Source organism: Mirounga angustirostris, unplaced genomic scaffold (genome assembly GCF_029215605.1).
Source record: "Mirounga angustirostris isolate CCGP_5_RB_7025 unplaced genomic scaffold, mMirAng1.0.hap1 SCAF_4, whole genome shotgun sequence".
Lineage (NCBI taxonomy): Eukaryota > Metazoa > Chordata > Mammalia > Carnivora > Phocidae > Mirounga > Mirounga angustirostris.
Genome location: NW_026991712.1, coordinates 173,376,694 through 173,393,551, shown reverse-complemented (window position 1 = coordinate 173,393,551; position 16,858 = coordinate 173,376,694). Strand labels below are relative to the sequence as shown.

Here is a 16,858-nt window from a genome sequence, read left to right as displayed (position 1 = left end):
TGTCTAAGACGATGAGTTGACCACTAGGGAGAAAAAGCTCCTTCAGGACCCAGGAGTGGAGGCTACAAGGAGTGGGAGATGGCACTTCCACCTGGCAAGTGACATCCTGCCTCTCTTGGTGTGTGTGTCCTAGGGGAGTTCGGCGAGGTATGCAGTGGCCACCTAAAACTACCAGGCAAGAGAGAGATCTTTGTAGCCATCAAGACACTCAAGTCAGGCTATACTGAGAAGCAGCGCCGGGACTTCCTGAGCGAGGCCTCCATCATGGGCCAGTTTGACCACCCCAACGTCATCCACCTGGAGGGTGTTGTTACCAAGAGCACGCCTGTGATGATCATCACTGAGTTCATGGAGAACGGCTCCCTGGACTCCTTCCTCCGGGTAGGGGAAGCCAAGAGTGCCAGGGGCCCATGGATGGGGAGGAAAAGGAGAGGTGGACATGGCTTCATGGCGTCAAAGCCTGATGGGGTCTTGGGAAAGATCTAAGTCAGGAATGGCTTGCAGGCTGCCTCTTTCCATTCCCTTCCCCGTGGCAAGCATTGCTAATCAAGCCCAGAACTCTGTCCTACTAAACCAGGAAGCCATCTCAGAATCCTTTTCAATCCAGGAAACCACAACCAGTCAGTCAGAGTTGGCATACAACCTGAAATCTGTTACCATCTATGCTCTTAGCCAGCTTTCTCATTATGCACAAGAGAAAGGTGAGGCTCTAAGACAGGTAGAGTTTGCCCAAGCTTACCCAGAGGGTCAAAGTGAGAGCCACGACTGGAACCAGGTCTCTTGAATCCTGGCCCAGGGTTTTCACCAGATTTTGGATTTCCCCAAAGCTCTATGTGCTGGGGGATGGAGTCCAGAGCACAAGGTCAAGAGAGGAAAGTTTCCGGATCCTCCCAGATCACAGTCAACCAGCTGGACAAAGAGCACAGAAGCGTGCTGCTAGACCAGTTGCCATTTAACAAACATTTATTGAGCATCTAGTATGTGCCAGGCACCTTCCATGCACCTTCTTATTTAACTCAGACAGCCCTGGGAGGTGGGTATAACTTATCCCCATTTAACTCACAGATGGAGAAACAGACTCAAGAAGTCAGATCGCTTGTCCAAGGTTGCACGGCCAGCAAAGGGTAGAGCCAGCATCAGACCAGCTATGTCTACTCCAAAGCCCATGTTCTTTCCACCACCCTGAAATTGACCGCTCATGGGCCTCTCTAAGCCTCCACCCCCTGCAAGCATCTGAATCCTTCCCACAGCGAGCACGAGGCCAGGGTGGCAGGGTCCTGCTCTGGTTTTCCATTGTGTGGATGATCCAGAGCTCTGATTCATGCCCTTCCATTTACTGTATGTTTTCTCCACTTCTCCCAAAGCAAAATGATGGGCAGTTTACAGTCATCCAGCTGGTGGGCATGCTGCGGGGCATCGCGGCCGGCATGAAGTATCTGGCAGACATGAACTACGTCCACCGCGACCTGGCCGCTCGCAACATCCTCGTCAACAGCAACCTGGTCTGCAAGGTGTCTGACTTTGGGCTCTCACGCTTTCTGGAGGATGATACCTCAGACCCCACCTACACCAGTGCGCTGGTAAGATGGAAGCAGAGAACAGTGGGGTCGCAGTACCAGGCAAGAGGGCATAGATGTCCATCTCTCCCTTCAATACATTTTCACCGACACCTGTTCATGCAAGCACCGCGCTGGGCCCTGGAGACAGAGAGACACAAACCACAGTCTCTGCCGCCTTGGAGCTCATAGGCTGTCCGGGGACACAGATGTGCAGAGAAACATGGACTAACAGAGCTATAAGTCAGGACTCCTGTCTTGGGAGACCCCTATTAAGAGGGGGGTGATATCTGAGCTGAAAGCTGAAGGGCCAGTGAAAGGTTGTCAGATGCCATGTTCTCAAGGCAAGATGTGACTAGAACACAGACTGTAAGCGGGAAGGCGGTGGGCAATAACTCAGGAGAGGCAAGCAGGGCTGATCTTGGAGTCCCTGATGCCTAAGCTCAGGACTCTCTCCTGCTGAAGAGTTTTAAACAGAAAGGAATAAGACACAGCCCCTGCCCAAAGAGCTCAGAAATAGTACAAGAAGAGCCAAGGACACAGGCAAATGATTTGAGTATTGCTCTCTAGAAGTGCCTCCTTGATGGAGAGATATGGGACACAGTTGTAGGATTAAAAAGAGTGAGTAACTTTTGGGGACTTAGGGAACGATTTTCAGAGATACTTAAAGGATGAGAAGAGGTTTCCAGACGGTAGAGTGAGAAAAGGCATTTCATGAAGGGGGGAGCAGCATGTGTAAATTGCCAAGGCCTGAAGCAGCATGGTGAGTTCGAGAAAGAATGAGGTGCTTCATGGGATTGGTACAGCACGGGACATAGGATGAAAAGTAGTACTGAGAGTAGAGGCCAGATGGATCAGCCTCCCACCCATTAACCCTCCTCATTCTGTTCCCCAGGGTGGGAAGATCCCCATCCGCTGGACGGCCCCAGAAGCCATCCAGTACCGGAAGTTCACTTCAGCCAGTGATGTATGGAGCTATGGTATCGTCATGTGGGAGGTGATGTCCTATGGGGAACGACCCTACTGGGACATGACCAACCAAGACGTAAGTTTCCAAGGGGGCTGGGTTCAGCCCAATGTTGGCTGATTCGAACGTCTGCACAGGATTCTGGACTCTCCAGGGGTCAAGAGTAGGAAAGGCCTACACATCCACAATTTAGCAAATCTTCAAGATGCGTTCACCTGGTGGCCAACCCCAAATGAGACCATATCTGCCCCTGAGGTGTTTTCCACATAAGTGGGGGGCAAGACAATTATTCCAGGAACCAGTTGTTGTTATCAGGAACTTTACAATCAGGCGCTAAATTGGAGAAGGCAGGTGTCGAGTCCTGTAGGTGTTGAGTCAAGGGCCACGTGAGCAAGATCAGCCAGGAAGTCTTCCCAGGACAGGGGGAACACACACAGCAGTAGGACTTGGAGATATGAGGGCTTTGAATGGGCAGAATAGCTGTGCAAAGGCCCAAAGGTGGGATGCTAAGTGATCGTGCTGGGGAGCAGTAGAAACGTGGTCAGAAAGGATGATAAGGTTCAATAATGGGGCATTTGAAAGCCAACCCAACAAATTTTGATTTGCAATGACACAGAACAGGAAGGACTTGAAGAAGCTTCTTGAACAGGGAGGGTGACCCACAGTCCAGCTGGGGAAGGTGAATCTGGGCCTAGTGGCAGGACAGATTAGAGAGAGGCGTTTGAGCTCCTTTTCCTGACAGAGGAGCCAGGTGGGGCTCTGTGCAGCCATGCTGAGGGGCCTGACCTGAGAGACATCTCTCACCTGGAGCAGTAAATGGCACTGAAAACAAGAGTTGTTGTCACCCTGGGGTGAAGGGCCAGAGAGAGGAGTCCTCAGGGCCATCAAAGCCAGGAGGAGGCTCAGAAAAGGGAGGGGAAAAGTGGTCCACAGGAGGGTCAACCTGGTAGACCCTGAGGCAAAAGTTATCTCAGGGTGCCGGTTTTCCCAAGATTGGGAGAGGGGGCCGGCACACAGACCCCGGGTCAGACTAAGGCCATAGATGGTGGGAACCCAGGTGAGGCCCATCCCTGGGGCTGCATCCAGGAGGCGGAGGCAGTTACCATGGCAACCAAATAGGTCTGTCCGCTATGGAGGGGGGGATGGGTCAGGTCAGAGGCAGATGCTTTTTATCCCACCCGACCCACCCCACTCTGGCTCTGTGTCGTTCCCAGGTAATCAATGCCATCGAGCAGGACTATCGGCTGCCACCCCCCATGGACTGCCCAAGCGCCCTGCACCAGCTCATGCTGGACTGCTGGCAGAAGGACCGCAACCACCGGCCTAAGTTTGGCCAGATCGTCAACACGCTGGACAAGATGATCCGAAACCCCAACAGCCTCAAAGCCATGGCACCCCTCTCCTCTGGGTACGGCTCTGGTCTGGCCCCACCCCCTCCTCCCAGTATGTCTCCGCCCCGTCCCCAGCTGGCCCTTCCTCACTCCAAATCCCCCCCACCCCTGGCCAGGCTCCCCCTGCTTGAGGCAGGGCTCTGCACTACAGCGTGGGGTCCGGGAAGACCTGCCTTGGGGTGCGGAGGAGTCCAGGACACAGAAGAGGAAAGGAAGTGGTAGAGATGGTAAAGGAAGCACTTTTTAAAGCATGGTCAGAGAGGATGGCATTTAAGAAAAATTACCAGAATCTTTTTTGGTAAACAGATTGACTGGTCACCGGGTTTCCTGCCTGGCTGCCGTCATGCTCAAACCTGGACCCTCTAACTTACATTTGCATCCTCCTCAACACAGCCATGCACGTGCATGCACGTGCATGCACACACATAGGCGTGCTTACACAAATACAGTCCTACACATCGTTAGGCACAAGAGCTCATGCTTATGCTCCCACACACACAATCACACACACACGGATACGCACCCCTTCTCAGGCCCTCACGCCTACACTCCCTGGGCACCCAAGCCCACACGTGTTCAGAAGTACATACCACACATAAACACACACAGTCTCCATCCCCAACTCAAAGAGACTGGCCCAGCTGGACCAGTGTTGGCTCCAGCAATGCTGAGACCCGCCCTCTCCCAGTGGTCCCCGGGCATGCTCCTTCAGACCTGGGGCCACCACTGCCTTGCTTGGGTGGCTGTCCCCGACCCCTGTCCCTCCTGGCCCTGCACACTCTTTCTCTTTGGGACCCTATCAGAGTTTCTGAGGGGTGTCCAGCCAGGGGTCCTCAGGGTCCAGGGTTGGCTTGGTCCAGAGACTTGGGCCCAAGTCCTTCACCTGCCAAGTTTTTGTGGCCCACAGTTTGCGTTTGCCTCTACCTGTCACTCCCCACCAGGACCCTGCATCAGCCACTCGTGACTCTCTGCATAAAATCATTCTGAGCTTTTAGCCCTGTGAGGGTCGTTTCACTCCTGGCCAGCTCCCGTGAGCACCGCCAGCCTTGTCTAGACTTCGGAGGAGCAACCCACAGGTTCCCAGAGCACACCCAGGGTGGAGAAGGATGGAGGAGACAGCGAATTGTAGCATACTTAGTCCGGCTAACTCCCTCCTCCTGACAATCAGAGGCTTGGAGGAGCATCTCGTTCCTCACACTGTGTCCAGCCTCCCAGCAGCCCCTTCAGAGGCATCCCCGGGCTTTCCAGGTGGCCTCAGCATTGAGTCCTGCACACATACTCACGCTCACATCCTCACGCTCATACGTGTGCTCATTGATGTAGGTGCAAATGCACACCCACTCTCACACACAAATACATACATATGCACTCACCTTTGTCCACGCAGATAGATACACACGTGTCAGTACAAAGCTGCAGCGGCGCCCATGCTCACCCTCACCCCTCTCCCGGCACCTGCCCTAACTCTCTCTGTTGCCCACCCCCGCCTCCAGAATCAACCTGCCGCTGCTGGACCGCACCATCCCCGACTACACCAGCTTTAACACGGTGGACGAGTGGCTGGAGGCCATCAAGATGGGGCAGTACAAGGAGAGCTTCGCCAATGCCGGCTTCACCTCCTTCGATGTTGTGTCACAGATGATGATGGAGTAAGTGCCCAGCTGCCTCCACCCACCATTACCAGTACTCCTTCCCAGCCATCCCACCAAGCAGGGAGCTCTGGAGGGCGAGGAATAGGTAGTGTCCCAGCAGGGATGTGTGGGACCAAGGAGCAAGATGGCCAACTCTGGAGTCACATTCAGATCGATACCCAGGTCTGCCTGTGGCTAAGTGCAAATCAGAACCTCCCCGAGTCCCAGTTGTCTTCTGTAAACCGGAGGTTTTAGGAAGATCAAAGGGATATAAAGTGAGTGGGTACTTCATAAATGCAAGTTCCCTTCTCCTTCCCTGAGTAGAGGAGACCCCATGCCCCTGAGTGTCCTGACTCCCATTCTCGTGCTCCTTCCATCCCCACTAGTCACTCCAACACTGGGAATCCACCCACTCACCCCCTCCTTTGCTCTCTTCAGCAGGAAACCCCTGGAGAAGCCCAGGCAGCTCTCCACCTGGCCCAAAGTCCCCCACCACCCCCACATTTCCCTAACACACATGCTTCTCTCCCAAAGGGACATTCTCCGGGTTGGGGTCACCTTGGCTGGCCACCAGAAAAAAATCCTGAACAGTATCCAGGTGATGCGGGCACAGATGAACCAGATCCAGTCTGTGGAGGTTTGACGTTCACCTGCCTCGGCTCACCTCTTCCTCCAGGCCCCCGCCCCCTCCGCCCCACACGCCGGCCCCCTGGTTCTCCGTCCACATCCACCGCAGGCTCAGCCACCTGCCAGGAGGCCACGGGCAGCAGGAAGAACCGAGCAGCGCTCCAGCCATGAGATGTCACCAGGAATATGTGCAACTCAGATGATGGAAAAAAGGGAACGGGGACAAAAGGAAACAGATCCTGGGAGGGGGCGGGAAATACAAGGAATATTTTTTAAAGAGGATTCTCATAAGGAAAGCGATCATTGTTCTTAGGGGAAAAAAAAAAAAGGGCTTGGGAGATCCACGCGATTTGTCCCAATCGGACACCAAAAGCAGTTTCTCTCCAACTCCCTCTGGGAAGGCGACCTGGCCAGAGCCAAGAAACAGTTTCAGGAAAACCAATGTGAAGGGAGAGACAGGGGCCACCCTTCTCTCCCGTCCCTGGGCTGCTCTTCCAGGCCTCACCCAGCAGCCACATGCCAGGCAGACGGGGCAGGCGGGCAGACGGGCAGCCACCACGGGAGCCATTCCCGCGGCCGCTGGGCAAACCGGAGAATTTCTGTCTTTGGAGACTATTTCAGAAACTCCGATGAAAAAGACTTGTTTCTCCTGTCGGCTCACGGGGCTGAAAGGGGGCTTTTGTCCTCCTCAGTCAGGGAGACCGTGGGGACACCGGAAAGGTCAGCCTTCCTGAGGATGACCGGCCCCCCAAGACTGCAGCGCCATGTCCCTGTCGCACATGCACGGTGCCCGGCAGCCCCGCCTGGAGGCCTGTCGCAGGGTGACTGCCATCAGCTATGACTGCCACTGAGAAGGATTGCTCCTGCATTTGGGTTTGTTTACAGCAATTCGTGGACTCGGGGGTATTTTGGTCAGGGGTGGATTTGGTTTGGGGGGGTTGTTGGGGTTTTTTTTTTATGACAATGAAGTGACACTTTGACATTTCCTACCTTTTGAGGACTTGATCCTTCTCCCAGAAGAAGGTGCTTTCTGCTTACTGACTTAGGCAATACACCAAGGGCGAGATTTTATATGCACATTTCTGGATTTTTTATATGGTTTTCATTGACACTCTTCCCTCCTCCCCCTGCAGAGAGATCCCCCCCGCTGCCAGGTCTCACCAAAGCCAACTGCCACAGGGCCCATCTGGGCCATTCAGAGACTGAGTGAGGTTTGGGAGGATGAGGGGCCAAGGTGGAGGAGCCCCCCACCCAGGACTGCTTTTGAAAGCACCAGATTGAGAAGGAAGCAGGCCCTAGGGCTGCAGAACTACACACCTTATCCTCTTCTCCACCCTCCTTGCCCAGTGCTTCCCAGGCAAATAGGCCTCTTGGAGTTTCCTGAGCGCCCTCAGATGGCCAGAACCCAGTTTTGTCTCTGGGAGCCTAAGCCGGGCCCTGGATCATTCACTGTGATAGCCCAGCCCCGCAGAGTGTCACCCTCAGAGACGTGCGCAGACGCTCCTTTCCTCTACCAGGGGAAAGTGTATGGTTTCTCTCTGACCCCCTCCCCCCCCACCCCCCACAACTTTGCCCAAGTCTCAAGGTCTTAGCCCCGGGGCGGGGGGTGGGGGGGGGCGGAAATCCATCAGCCCTGGGGTCTGGCCACACACTCCCTCCTATGAGCGAACAAGCAGGCATGTGAGCAGAACAATCGGTTAGTGAACTGAATGGAAATAAACACTTTAGTTATAAAATGACCCCTGTTCTCTGTAAGTTCCGAGAGAGACCCTGACACCCTGGGACATGTCCAGTGACCCATGGTGCTCTTCTAAGGGACCCTTCCTTCCTCGGGGTTCTAGAAGGCCCGGGGCTGAGAAAACACATGGAGGACCCCAAAGGTCCACGTGGCCTTTCTGGCTCTGGCTTGTCCAAAGCACAGGCAACAAAAGAAGCAAGTTGAGAGTGGCTCAGAATTCAGCGTCCGATGCCCTGCAAAGCAGGGGGATCCTCTACGGGAGGCATCGGGAGCAGGGAGTTGACAGGGGTGCACTCGGCTCTCCCGGGCCAGAGGAAGGGGGTCGGGGTGTTATGTAAGCTGTGATAGTGGCAGTGTGGGGGTCCTGGAGCACCCATGGACCCCACCCCCCCAGTCATAGCCACAGGTAAGATCACCTTATCCTGGTCAACGCTAATCTCTGTGTAAATGCGCTCCTACTCACATGTAATCAGAAATCTTTGTGTGGAAGGAGGAGGTGGGGGGGGCGGGGGGGGTGGTTGGAGGATGTGCTGTGGATATCAAGTCTAGCTGGGGAGGGAGAGGCAGAGACTCCACATCTCGGGACCGTCCCCCTTTGTCCATGCAGACTGACCCGTGGGAAGGATCCTGGCCGCAGGTGGCCCGTGGGGCAGCCTGAACCAGCCTGTCGTCTGTCACTCACCTGTTCTCCAGAACCCAAGATGGAAAGGGAAGGAAGGGATTAAGAGGGGAGCAGGGGCCCCTGGGGGGAACAGCAGAGTGAGCCACAGGGAAGGCATTGGCTGGCCGCCCATGAACTGGCCAGCCTTGGCCCAGCCAGCCGCCCTTTGTGCCCCAAAGCTGCCCATCACGGGTGGCAGCTGTCCCAGCACACAAGGTCACCTTCTGGAGGGAGCTGCCCTGATGCTCCTCAGATTAACTCCATCTCCCCAGCCCGCCCCCCACTACTCTGGGGCCCCACAGGGGGCTGGCACTCGGTGCTTGCTGTCAGATGGCTTCCTGTCCTAAGCTGCAAGGCTGGTGTCTGCTAGCCAGCTCGTCTGCCCATCCACCCTTGAGGGCCGAGTCCTCAGTGGGCCTGGGCCCCCATGTGCCTGCTTCTCAGAGTGAGGGTGCTACCCAGACCCTCTGTGTCCCCACTTCAGGGTTAACAGATATCACTGTGACTATCTCGGGTGCGGGCGGATGCCCACCTCTCCCTGCTGCCAGGGCAGCCCCCCCCACCCCCTCTTGCTCGCTGCTCGGTGGGGAGGGGCAGGCCATGCTGCCAAGCGCCTTCCACTGATTCGGCCCACTCGCCTGGGCACACAGCTCTGAGCCTCCCGCTGCCTAGTTACTAATCCTTTCCTGGCTCAACCTCCCCAAGTGCCAGCCCCCACCTGCCCAGCAGTGTCAGAGGAGTTTCCGGCTGCTCTGCACACAGTTGGTACCGGGGGAAAGAAAGCTGCCTTGTGAACAGGGGCCAGGGCACCATGGAAATGGGGACCAGCTGCTCTCAGGGGGTGTGACAAGCAGATTTGTGGAGGGCCAGGCTGGTATTCCTACTGCCCACGAGGCCCCCCAGATGGGGTTATTGTTAATCAGCAGGGCTCTTCCTGGGCGATGATGTTCAAAATCCCTATCACCTGGTAAGATGTGGGCAGATTTATCAGAATAGAGGATGGTCTTAGTGCTATAGACCAAGAAGCCTCGGAGTAGGGGCTGGGTGGCGAGGGCAGTCGGGGACACTTAAGGGACAGTGCGGTTTACTAACCAGCGGTGCCTCCTGCTCAGATGGCATCAGCTGGACTTTCCTCATCATTTCTGGTTGGTCCCCATGCTGCCACCTCTCAGGGAGCTCTCTGCCACCCCATTGTGTGCAGTCACTAGCCTTGCACCCTCTCAGATCAGGGGCTCATCCCAGAAGACCGGCAGCTCCTGTGCTTGCCCAGCAGCCCTTCCCCTGCCTGGCTAAAGCCCAGGAAGGACCCAGGGCCCAGGCCACCCCGGCACACACACCCACCCAGTGCTAGACCCTCAGGCACTCCTGTCTCTCTCCCGGGTTCCTGTGGTTCCCAGACTGTACTAAAGGCTGGAAGATTCTTGCCAGAGAGAATAATGTAAATGCATTCAAAGGACAGGATGCCCCATGATGCTAGGGAAGATGCATCCTGACCCCAGAGTGGCAGTCTAGCTCCTGTCACTAACTTGAGACGTGGATCTGGGTGAGTCATTTGCCCTCACTGAGCCTCCATCTGCCATTTGTGAAATGAGAAAATTGCACTGGGTGCACCAGGCATGCAAAACACTTTGTACAACACCGCCCTGTGAGGAGGGACTATTTCCTCCCATGGGTAGGGGGGAAACTGAAGCTCAGAGAGGGGAAGTAGTTTGCTCAGGATTGCACAGCCAGGAAGAGGCAGAGCAGGGCTGTGTTCATCTGTTCCCAATGCCCACACCACCACACTTGATTAGATGACATAAAGCACGTGGTGTCTGATGCTGGCTGGTAAACGAAGAGAGAGCTCAAATGGGCTGGGGTTGTCAGGGAGGGCTTCATGGAGGAGGCTGTCTTGAAAATGACAGAAACTGAGAGAGAGGTCATTCCAGGTGGGAGGTACAATGTAACCAAAGATACAGAGGCCAGAATGGTCAACCATGAGGAGTCGTGTGTGGATGAGCCAAAGGAGTGGTGGGGAGTGAGGGTTGATTTAAGAGGAGGGTAAGGTAGCTTGAACGTGATGCCCAGGCTAGCTACCGCCAGTTCTTGAGGAGAAGAGCGGCGGCAGAAGGAGCAGTGGGTCCTGGGAGGAACAGTCAGTTCGGCCATCAGATGGGGGCAGGATGCCTCACATCTCCCCCTCTCCTCCTGGAGGAAGAGCCCCCTGGAAAAGCCCTCATTTATTCCAGGAGAACCCAAGCCCCGCCGCTTCACTTTCCATCCTCATTCACTGAGGCAGATAATCCAAAGAGTCATTTCAGCTGCTTGCAATTCAGCTGTGCTCAATTGATGCTCACCCCATTCCTGCCAGGCCTTGCCGAGAGTCGCCAGGCATGACCCGAGCTGAGTGGGTGTGGATGGTGGTGGTGGCATGGGAAGGCGGGCCGGTGATCATGGCGGAGCCCTGGGGGCACAGAGCAGAGTGCAGGGGTGAGCAGGGCCTAGGGGCTGGATGGGTGGCATGCACACTGCTCAGGAAGCCCATCTCTGCTCTGGGAGGCCTGGCCCTGCTGAGATTACCCAGACATGGTGGAAGGGCCTGTCTGGGGTCCTGCTGTTTTCAACAGTGTGTTATGCTGAGACAACCCAAGGGGAGGTTAGGGAGCCACACTACGCGTGCCTAGACCACTTGCTGGCCTCGACCCAGCCTCCCATGAAACGGCTCCTGCCATAGCACGTGGCGTGAAGAGTGGCCTTGGAGCTGAGTGACTTGGCCTCTGCTCTGTGCACAGGAAGGCTCAGGGCCGCTGCCGTGGGAGGCTCGCCTCAGGAGCTTGATGCCCCAGACGTTGCAGTAACTGCTGGTCTATAGGCCAGACCCCACATGTGGGGCTCTTACCAGTGTTATCATCCCCTCTCCTCTAGTGAGGAAGCAGACTCCCAGAGCATTCCAACCAAGCCACCTGCCTTTAGGTTCCCTCCTTCCCACCTCATGGGATCTCTCAACAGTCTGCCATGGCCCCCTGGGTTAGAGTCTCCTGGGCCGTTCATCTTGCGGATTCCTGGGTTGCACCATGATGCCCTGAGTCAGAATCCCCGAGGCCAGCCCCAGGGGCATCTATTTTTAACAAACTCCTCCAGGAGATTCCTCCAGACACGGAAATCTCTTCACTTCTCCCATGACAACCTGTGTCCTGACGTCTGCTGGGAGGGAGGGTCTGGCGTAGACAGGGATTAGCGAAAAGCAAGACATCGTCAGATAAGATGCCCGAACTCAGACATGGATTAGGACCCAAGAAGTGGGGGCTGGGCTGACCCTCAGGAATGTGTTCAGACTGAGCTAAGCTTTCAGGAAAATTAGAAAGACCCCCCTCCCCACCCCCACCCAGACCCTGAGTCTCTCTGAGTTTAGCTTCACAGCATGAAGGCTGCCTCGGGAAACTGATCTAGTAAGAAGAAACAGGAACTTAATACTTCACAGGGGCCCAGCAGCCCGCCCAGAGCCACCCTGTGGAGACCCCACAGCTCCCAAGGCTACAATCCAGGCCTGTTCCTCAATACCTGGCCAGGTGGGCCAGGCAAAGTCAGGGTGGGTCTTCCAGCTGGGCCTGGAGCGTCCTATATGCCACAACCCCCAAGCTCTGCTGCCCAGACCCAGACATGGCTTTCCTGGGAGAGAGAAGAGCCAGCGAAGGACCCTGCCTCTACTCAGGGCCTCACAGCCCCTGCTGGAGGAGGAGGACGGGAGAGGGAGGAGGTCGGAGCCAGGACATGCACTCTGGGGGCCCAGCTGAGGCTGCAAGAATCCAGTCAAACACTCCACGGAGGAAAGACTCCAAGATTTTAAGAGTGCAAGCTCTATAATTCTAAGATTCTAACAGAAGGATTTCACATTTTTCAGATTCCATCACCATATGATTCTAGACTGATAGTTCTCAAAACTTCAAGTCCCATGGCCCATCATGGCTCCCTAAAGCTGAGGGCCCTAGAGCTGATGGAGCACCAAGAGAGTGAAAGCGAGAAAAACAGCTAAAATCAAATACTAGCAAAGTTCCATTCTTTGAGTCAGAGATGGACCCCAGCAAGGGCCCAGGACCCCTCCTTTTGAGTGGGATGCTGAATTTCTGTCCCAGGTAGGTGGCAGAAATGCCCACACCTGGCCCTCCCGGTTTCCAGCAGGGCCAGTGCCCCAGCCGAGCGAAGCCTGCACATGGGCCACAGTGCCTACTAGCTGGTGGGCACAACAGTCCAGCTCAAAAGCCAAGTGGGGGCCCCAGTGACTCCATTTGGGAAGGGACTTATTTGGAGTGGAAGGTGTAGGACAAGGGATTTGCTGAGGAAACTACCCCAAGCCCACCTTCCCGTTCAGAGCCAGAGTCTTGACACTGGGCAACCATAGGGTCTTGCTACAAACCCCAGAGCCAGGTGCCTTCCCACGGACCCTTGGGATGCAGTGTCCGTGGCCACACAGCCCCTGCCCGATTCCAGCCTTTCCCATGAGGCCTTCAGCCTTTCCCATGAGGCCACTGCCTATGGGATCTGGGAGGCCAGGGAGGTGCCTCTGGATTGGTCAGAACTAGTGGTCAGTCTGGCCACGCTCTCTTCCGTGGACAAGGACTCCGGTGAGCGGGGGGACATGGACAGGGACTCCGGTGAGCGGAGGGCACATAGTTGAGTCCCTGAGGCTGACCCAGGGTCAGCCTGGCTGGGACACTCCCTAAGAGCCAGCCAGCCTCTTTAGTCTCCAGAGAAGAGTAATTACTGGTGGATGCTGCCCAGCCCCAAATCCTAATCATAGCTGCTATGTCTCGAGTGCCAACAGTGTACCAGGAAATACGCTTTTTTATACACATTGTCTTGCTTAACCCTCACACAGCTCTGTGAGCCAGGTACAATTATAATTCCCACACCGCGGACTAGGAGACTCAGAGATGGGCGCAGGGACCTTCTCAGGTCCCACAGTCAGCTAGTGGTCTCTGACCCCAGTACCTGCGCTCGTAAACACTGCGCTCTGCTGCTACCAGGGGCCCCCACTCAGCCCCACTCCCCATCAGACCCTTTGCCAATCAAAGCCCAGATCTCCAGGAGGCACTCTGTTCAGGGCACCTTTTCTTTGACCTTGGCCTCCTGGAACCTGGAGCCATGGGCAGTGCAAGTGAGCACTTGGACTCCCTCCTCCCCCTCCCAGGTGTCCACTCAAGCCTGGGCCGTGTAGGCCAGAGCTCCCAACCGGGGGGCCAGGGGGTCTGGCCGGGTTTCACAGAACCCTGTTTCCTTTGGTCGTGAACGTGGGTTTTCCTGACAATGCTGGGGGGGTCGGGAAGTGATGCAGCTGGGGTTCCCAGGGCTGTGGGTCAGACCTGGCTCTTCCAGACCCCCACTGCTGTGACCAAGGAAATCTCACCAGCTGTGTCCATGAGCAACCCTGACCCTGTTACTCCAATGCCTTTGTAGGAGTATTTTTAGCAGAACTTTTTTTCCCAAAATAAATGTGAATTGTAAAAATTATCACCTGGACTCATGGTTTGTGGTGTTTTTTTTCCACTGAGGTTCCCCAGGGAACAAATGGGTGCTCCTAAAAGTTCTCAGCAGGATCCTGAAGCATGACTAGGAGTTTTCCAGGGCTAAGAATGGAGTCAAGCCTAGGGCCGGGATTGGGGGTGGGGCAGGGATTTGGCCTGGGCTGGGGTTGGGTGTGGAACTGGAGCAATACTAAGAACACTCACTCATGTTTGGGATTTTGAGCTCTGCTGTCTGGGACCCCAGCCTTGGAATCACAACTCTGCCATCTGTTAGCTCTGTGTCCTTGGAGAGGTTGTATAACAGCGCTAAGCCTCATTTTCATGCCTGTAAAATAGGGCAATAATACCTAACACCTAGAGGGTAGATGAAGAGTAAATGAGATGGAGCATCGCAAGTCCTTCGCACTCAGAGATGTCGCTCTTAGTAACTTGCTGGGCAGAAAGCAAGATCCATGTCTGTCATACGCTCTGCAGGACAACGCCTGACCCATAGTAGATTCTCCATAAACATTTGTCAAATAAATGTTAGTTGAAGTTCCGCTAAAAAAAAGAAAAAGGCTGGGGGGATTCAGATTCAGAGGGTTCATGGTCAAATACATTGGGCAAATTCTGGACTTGAGCAAGATGACCAGATTTCTTTACTTCAGGATATTGCAGAGCCTTAAATATGCTAAAAGGGCATGTCCAAAAAGGTGTAATCAGGCCACCTGGGTGGCTCAGTCAGTTAAGCGTCTGACTCTTGGTTTTGGCTCAGGTTATGATCTCAGGGTCATGAGATCAAGCCTTGTGTCAGGCTCTGTGCTCAGTGGAGAATCCGCTAGATTCTCTCTCTCTCCCTCTGCCCCTCCCCCTGCTCGTTCAGTCTCTCTCTCTCTCTCTCTCTCTCTCTCGCAAATAAATCTTTAAAAAAGGGGGAGGTGTTATCATTTGCAGCATTTCCCATTCTAGAGAGAGCATCTCATGGGACCAGTGTCCTTGGGAGCAGACTTGGAGAAGCCAACCAGCGCTTAGGTAATGCTCTGGGGGTTAGAGGTAGAGCAGGGCTGAGGCTGAAGTCGGGCCTGGGAACAAGATAGGGTAGCAAGTCAGAGAGAATGGGATCTAGGAGGCTGTCTTTTGATTCATTCATTCAATACTTACTTATTCATTCATTCGGAAAGTACTGACTAGGGGCGCCTGGGTGGCTCAGTCGGTTAAGCGTCTGCCTTCGGCTCAGGTCATGATCCCAGGGTCCTGGGATCGAGGCCCACATCGGGCTCCTTGTTCTGCGGGAAGCCTGCTTCTCCCTCTCCCACTCCCCCTGCTTGTGTTCCCTCTCTCGCTATCTCTCTCTGTCAAATAAATAAATAAAATCTTAAAAAAAAAAAAAGTACTGACTATATTCCAACTACACAAAAGGTGCTGTATTAGATGCAATGGGGGCACAAAATGACCCACATGTGCAGCCCTCCCTGGAGAGCTTCTCAGGACATTTGTACCACCTCACTGCACATAAACTGGGCACCCACAGAGTGCCAGACATGAGGCTGGTGCCAGGAATGCTGTAGAGATTTACCCACGTGCCCTCACTTATGGACGTCCCCAGTCAATGGAGGAAACCAGTCGGTACTCAGGTCATTACAGCATGCCTAGGAGTTCTCCTGGAAGCCAGGGATAAAGCATTCCATGTAGAGGGAACATCAGATACAAAGGTATCAAGTCAAGATAGATATATTTTGTGAATTAACTATGTAAGTAATGCAAATATAAACATGACTACCATATTAAGCAATAATAAATGATTCTTTATACCAGTTTGTACATACAGACCTCAGGGTCGCCAGCTCCTATCAGGGGCTTAGGGGTACTGGGTGGAGGAGAATTTGAGAACCCCCAGTGAGGCCAGCTGGGTCACACAGCACCTGCGGGCACACAGCCCAGTTAGAACCCAGCATGCAAACTTAAGGCCTGCCTTAAACAGCCTGGGGCCTCCGACCCAATGCCAGAGACAGCTTCTGTCTGTCCTAGCCTAGTTCCTCTGAGAAGTCCGGATCCCCTTACTAGTTCACCTGCCCCAGTCCCTGGTCCACCCCGGGCTCCCCCTAGACTCTCCTGCCCATTCCGAGATCCAGCACAATCTCATGGGGGGTTGCTCCAGCTCAGAGACACTGACCCAGGTCTCCTGCCCCCTCCCCACCTCCCTCACCGAATCCTTGTTCCTCTCAACCCTCTTCTTTCCCACCCAGGGAGTAGCTGCAACCTGTCTTTGCCCCTCCTGACTCTAAATGGGCATCCACGGTCTCAGTCATTTCACACAGACAGAGACATCCCTGTGACAAAAGATGTCACCAAGGAGAAAAGAGAAACAGAGAAGGAGCTCCCCCCACCCAAGACTCTGACTAGGTTTGGCATCGTAGTCACAGAACCCCCTCCCCCCACACCAGGTGGGACTGTAGCAAGAGTCACCCCCACCCCCACCTCCTCCCCCAGTCCTCACCAATCCCATCAGATTAGTGTCTGCTTGGAACAGCCCTGCCTGAGAATCCCTGATGACTCAGCACGCGGAGTCCAGGGGCCAGTAACACGCGCCCCACTCACCATCACCCCCCCGCCCACTGCTGACACTTCCTCCCTGCTGCCCCCCAGAGGGCACAATGGTAAAGCTTGAGACTCTATTTGTATGGCTGCTCCTGCCATGCACCCCTCCCCCGCGCCCCACCAGTGATGGGGGGTCCTGAGGCAGCAAGAAATGTGCTGGAGCCTGCCCCAATCCCCTTGCCCCAGACCCCACCCCTACATACTCACCT

At 55.0% G+C, this 16,858-nt stretch overlaps 1 protein-coding gene across 2 annotated transcripts in view; it reads left to right on the top strand.

Annotated features, from left to right (window-relative positions):
• Positions 1-6,333, top strand: part of EPHB2 (EPH receptor B2) — a 184,806-nt gene extending 178,473 nt beyond the window's left edge. For both annotated transcript variants that reach the window (XM_045898483.3, XM_045898482.3), the window contains exons 11-16: positions 134-381; positions 1,365-1,580; positions 2,452-2,601; positions 3,738-3,931; positions 5,408-5,563; positions 6,080-6,333. In XM_045898483.3, coding sequence (XP_045754439.2) covers positions 134-381; positions 1,365-1,580; positions 2,452-2,601; positions 3,738-3,931; positions 5,408-5,563; positions 6,080-6,188 — 1,073 coding nt within the window. In that variant the 3' untranslated portion in view covers positions 6,189-6,333. The remainder of the gene's footprint in view (positions 1-133; positions 382-1,364; positions 1,581-2,451; positions 2,602-3,737; positions 3,932-5,407; positions 5,564-6,079) is intronic.
• Positions 6,334-16,858: the final 10,525 nt, after the last annotated feature.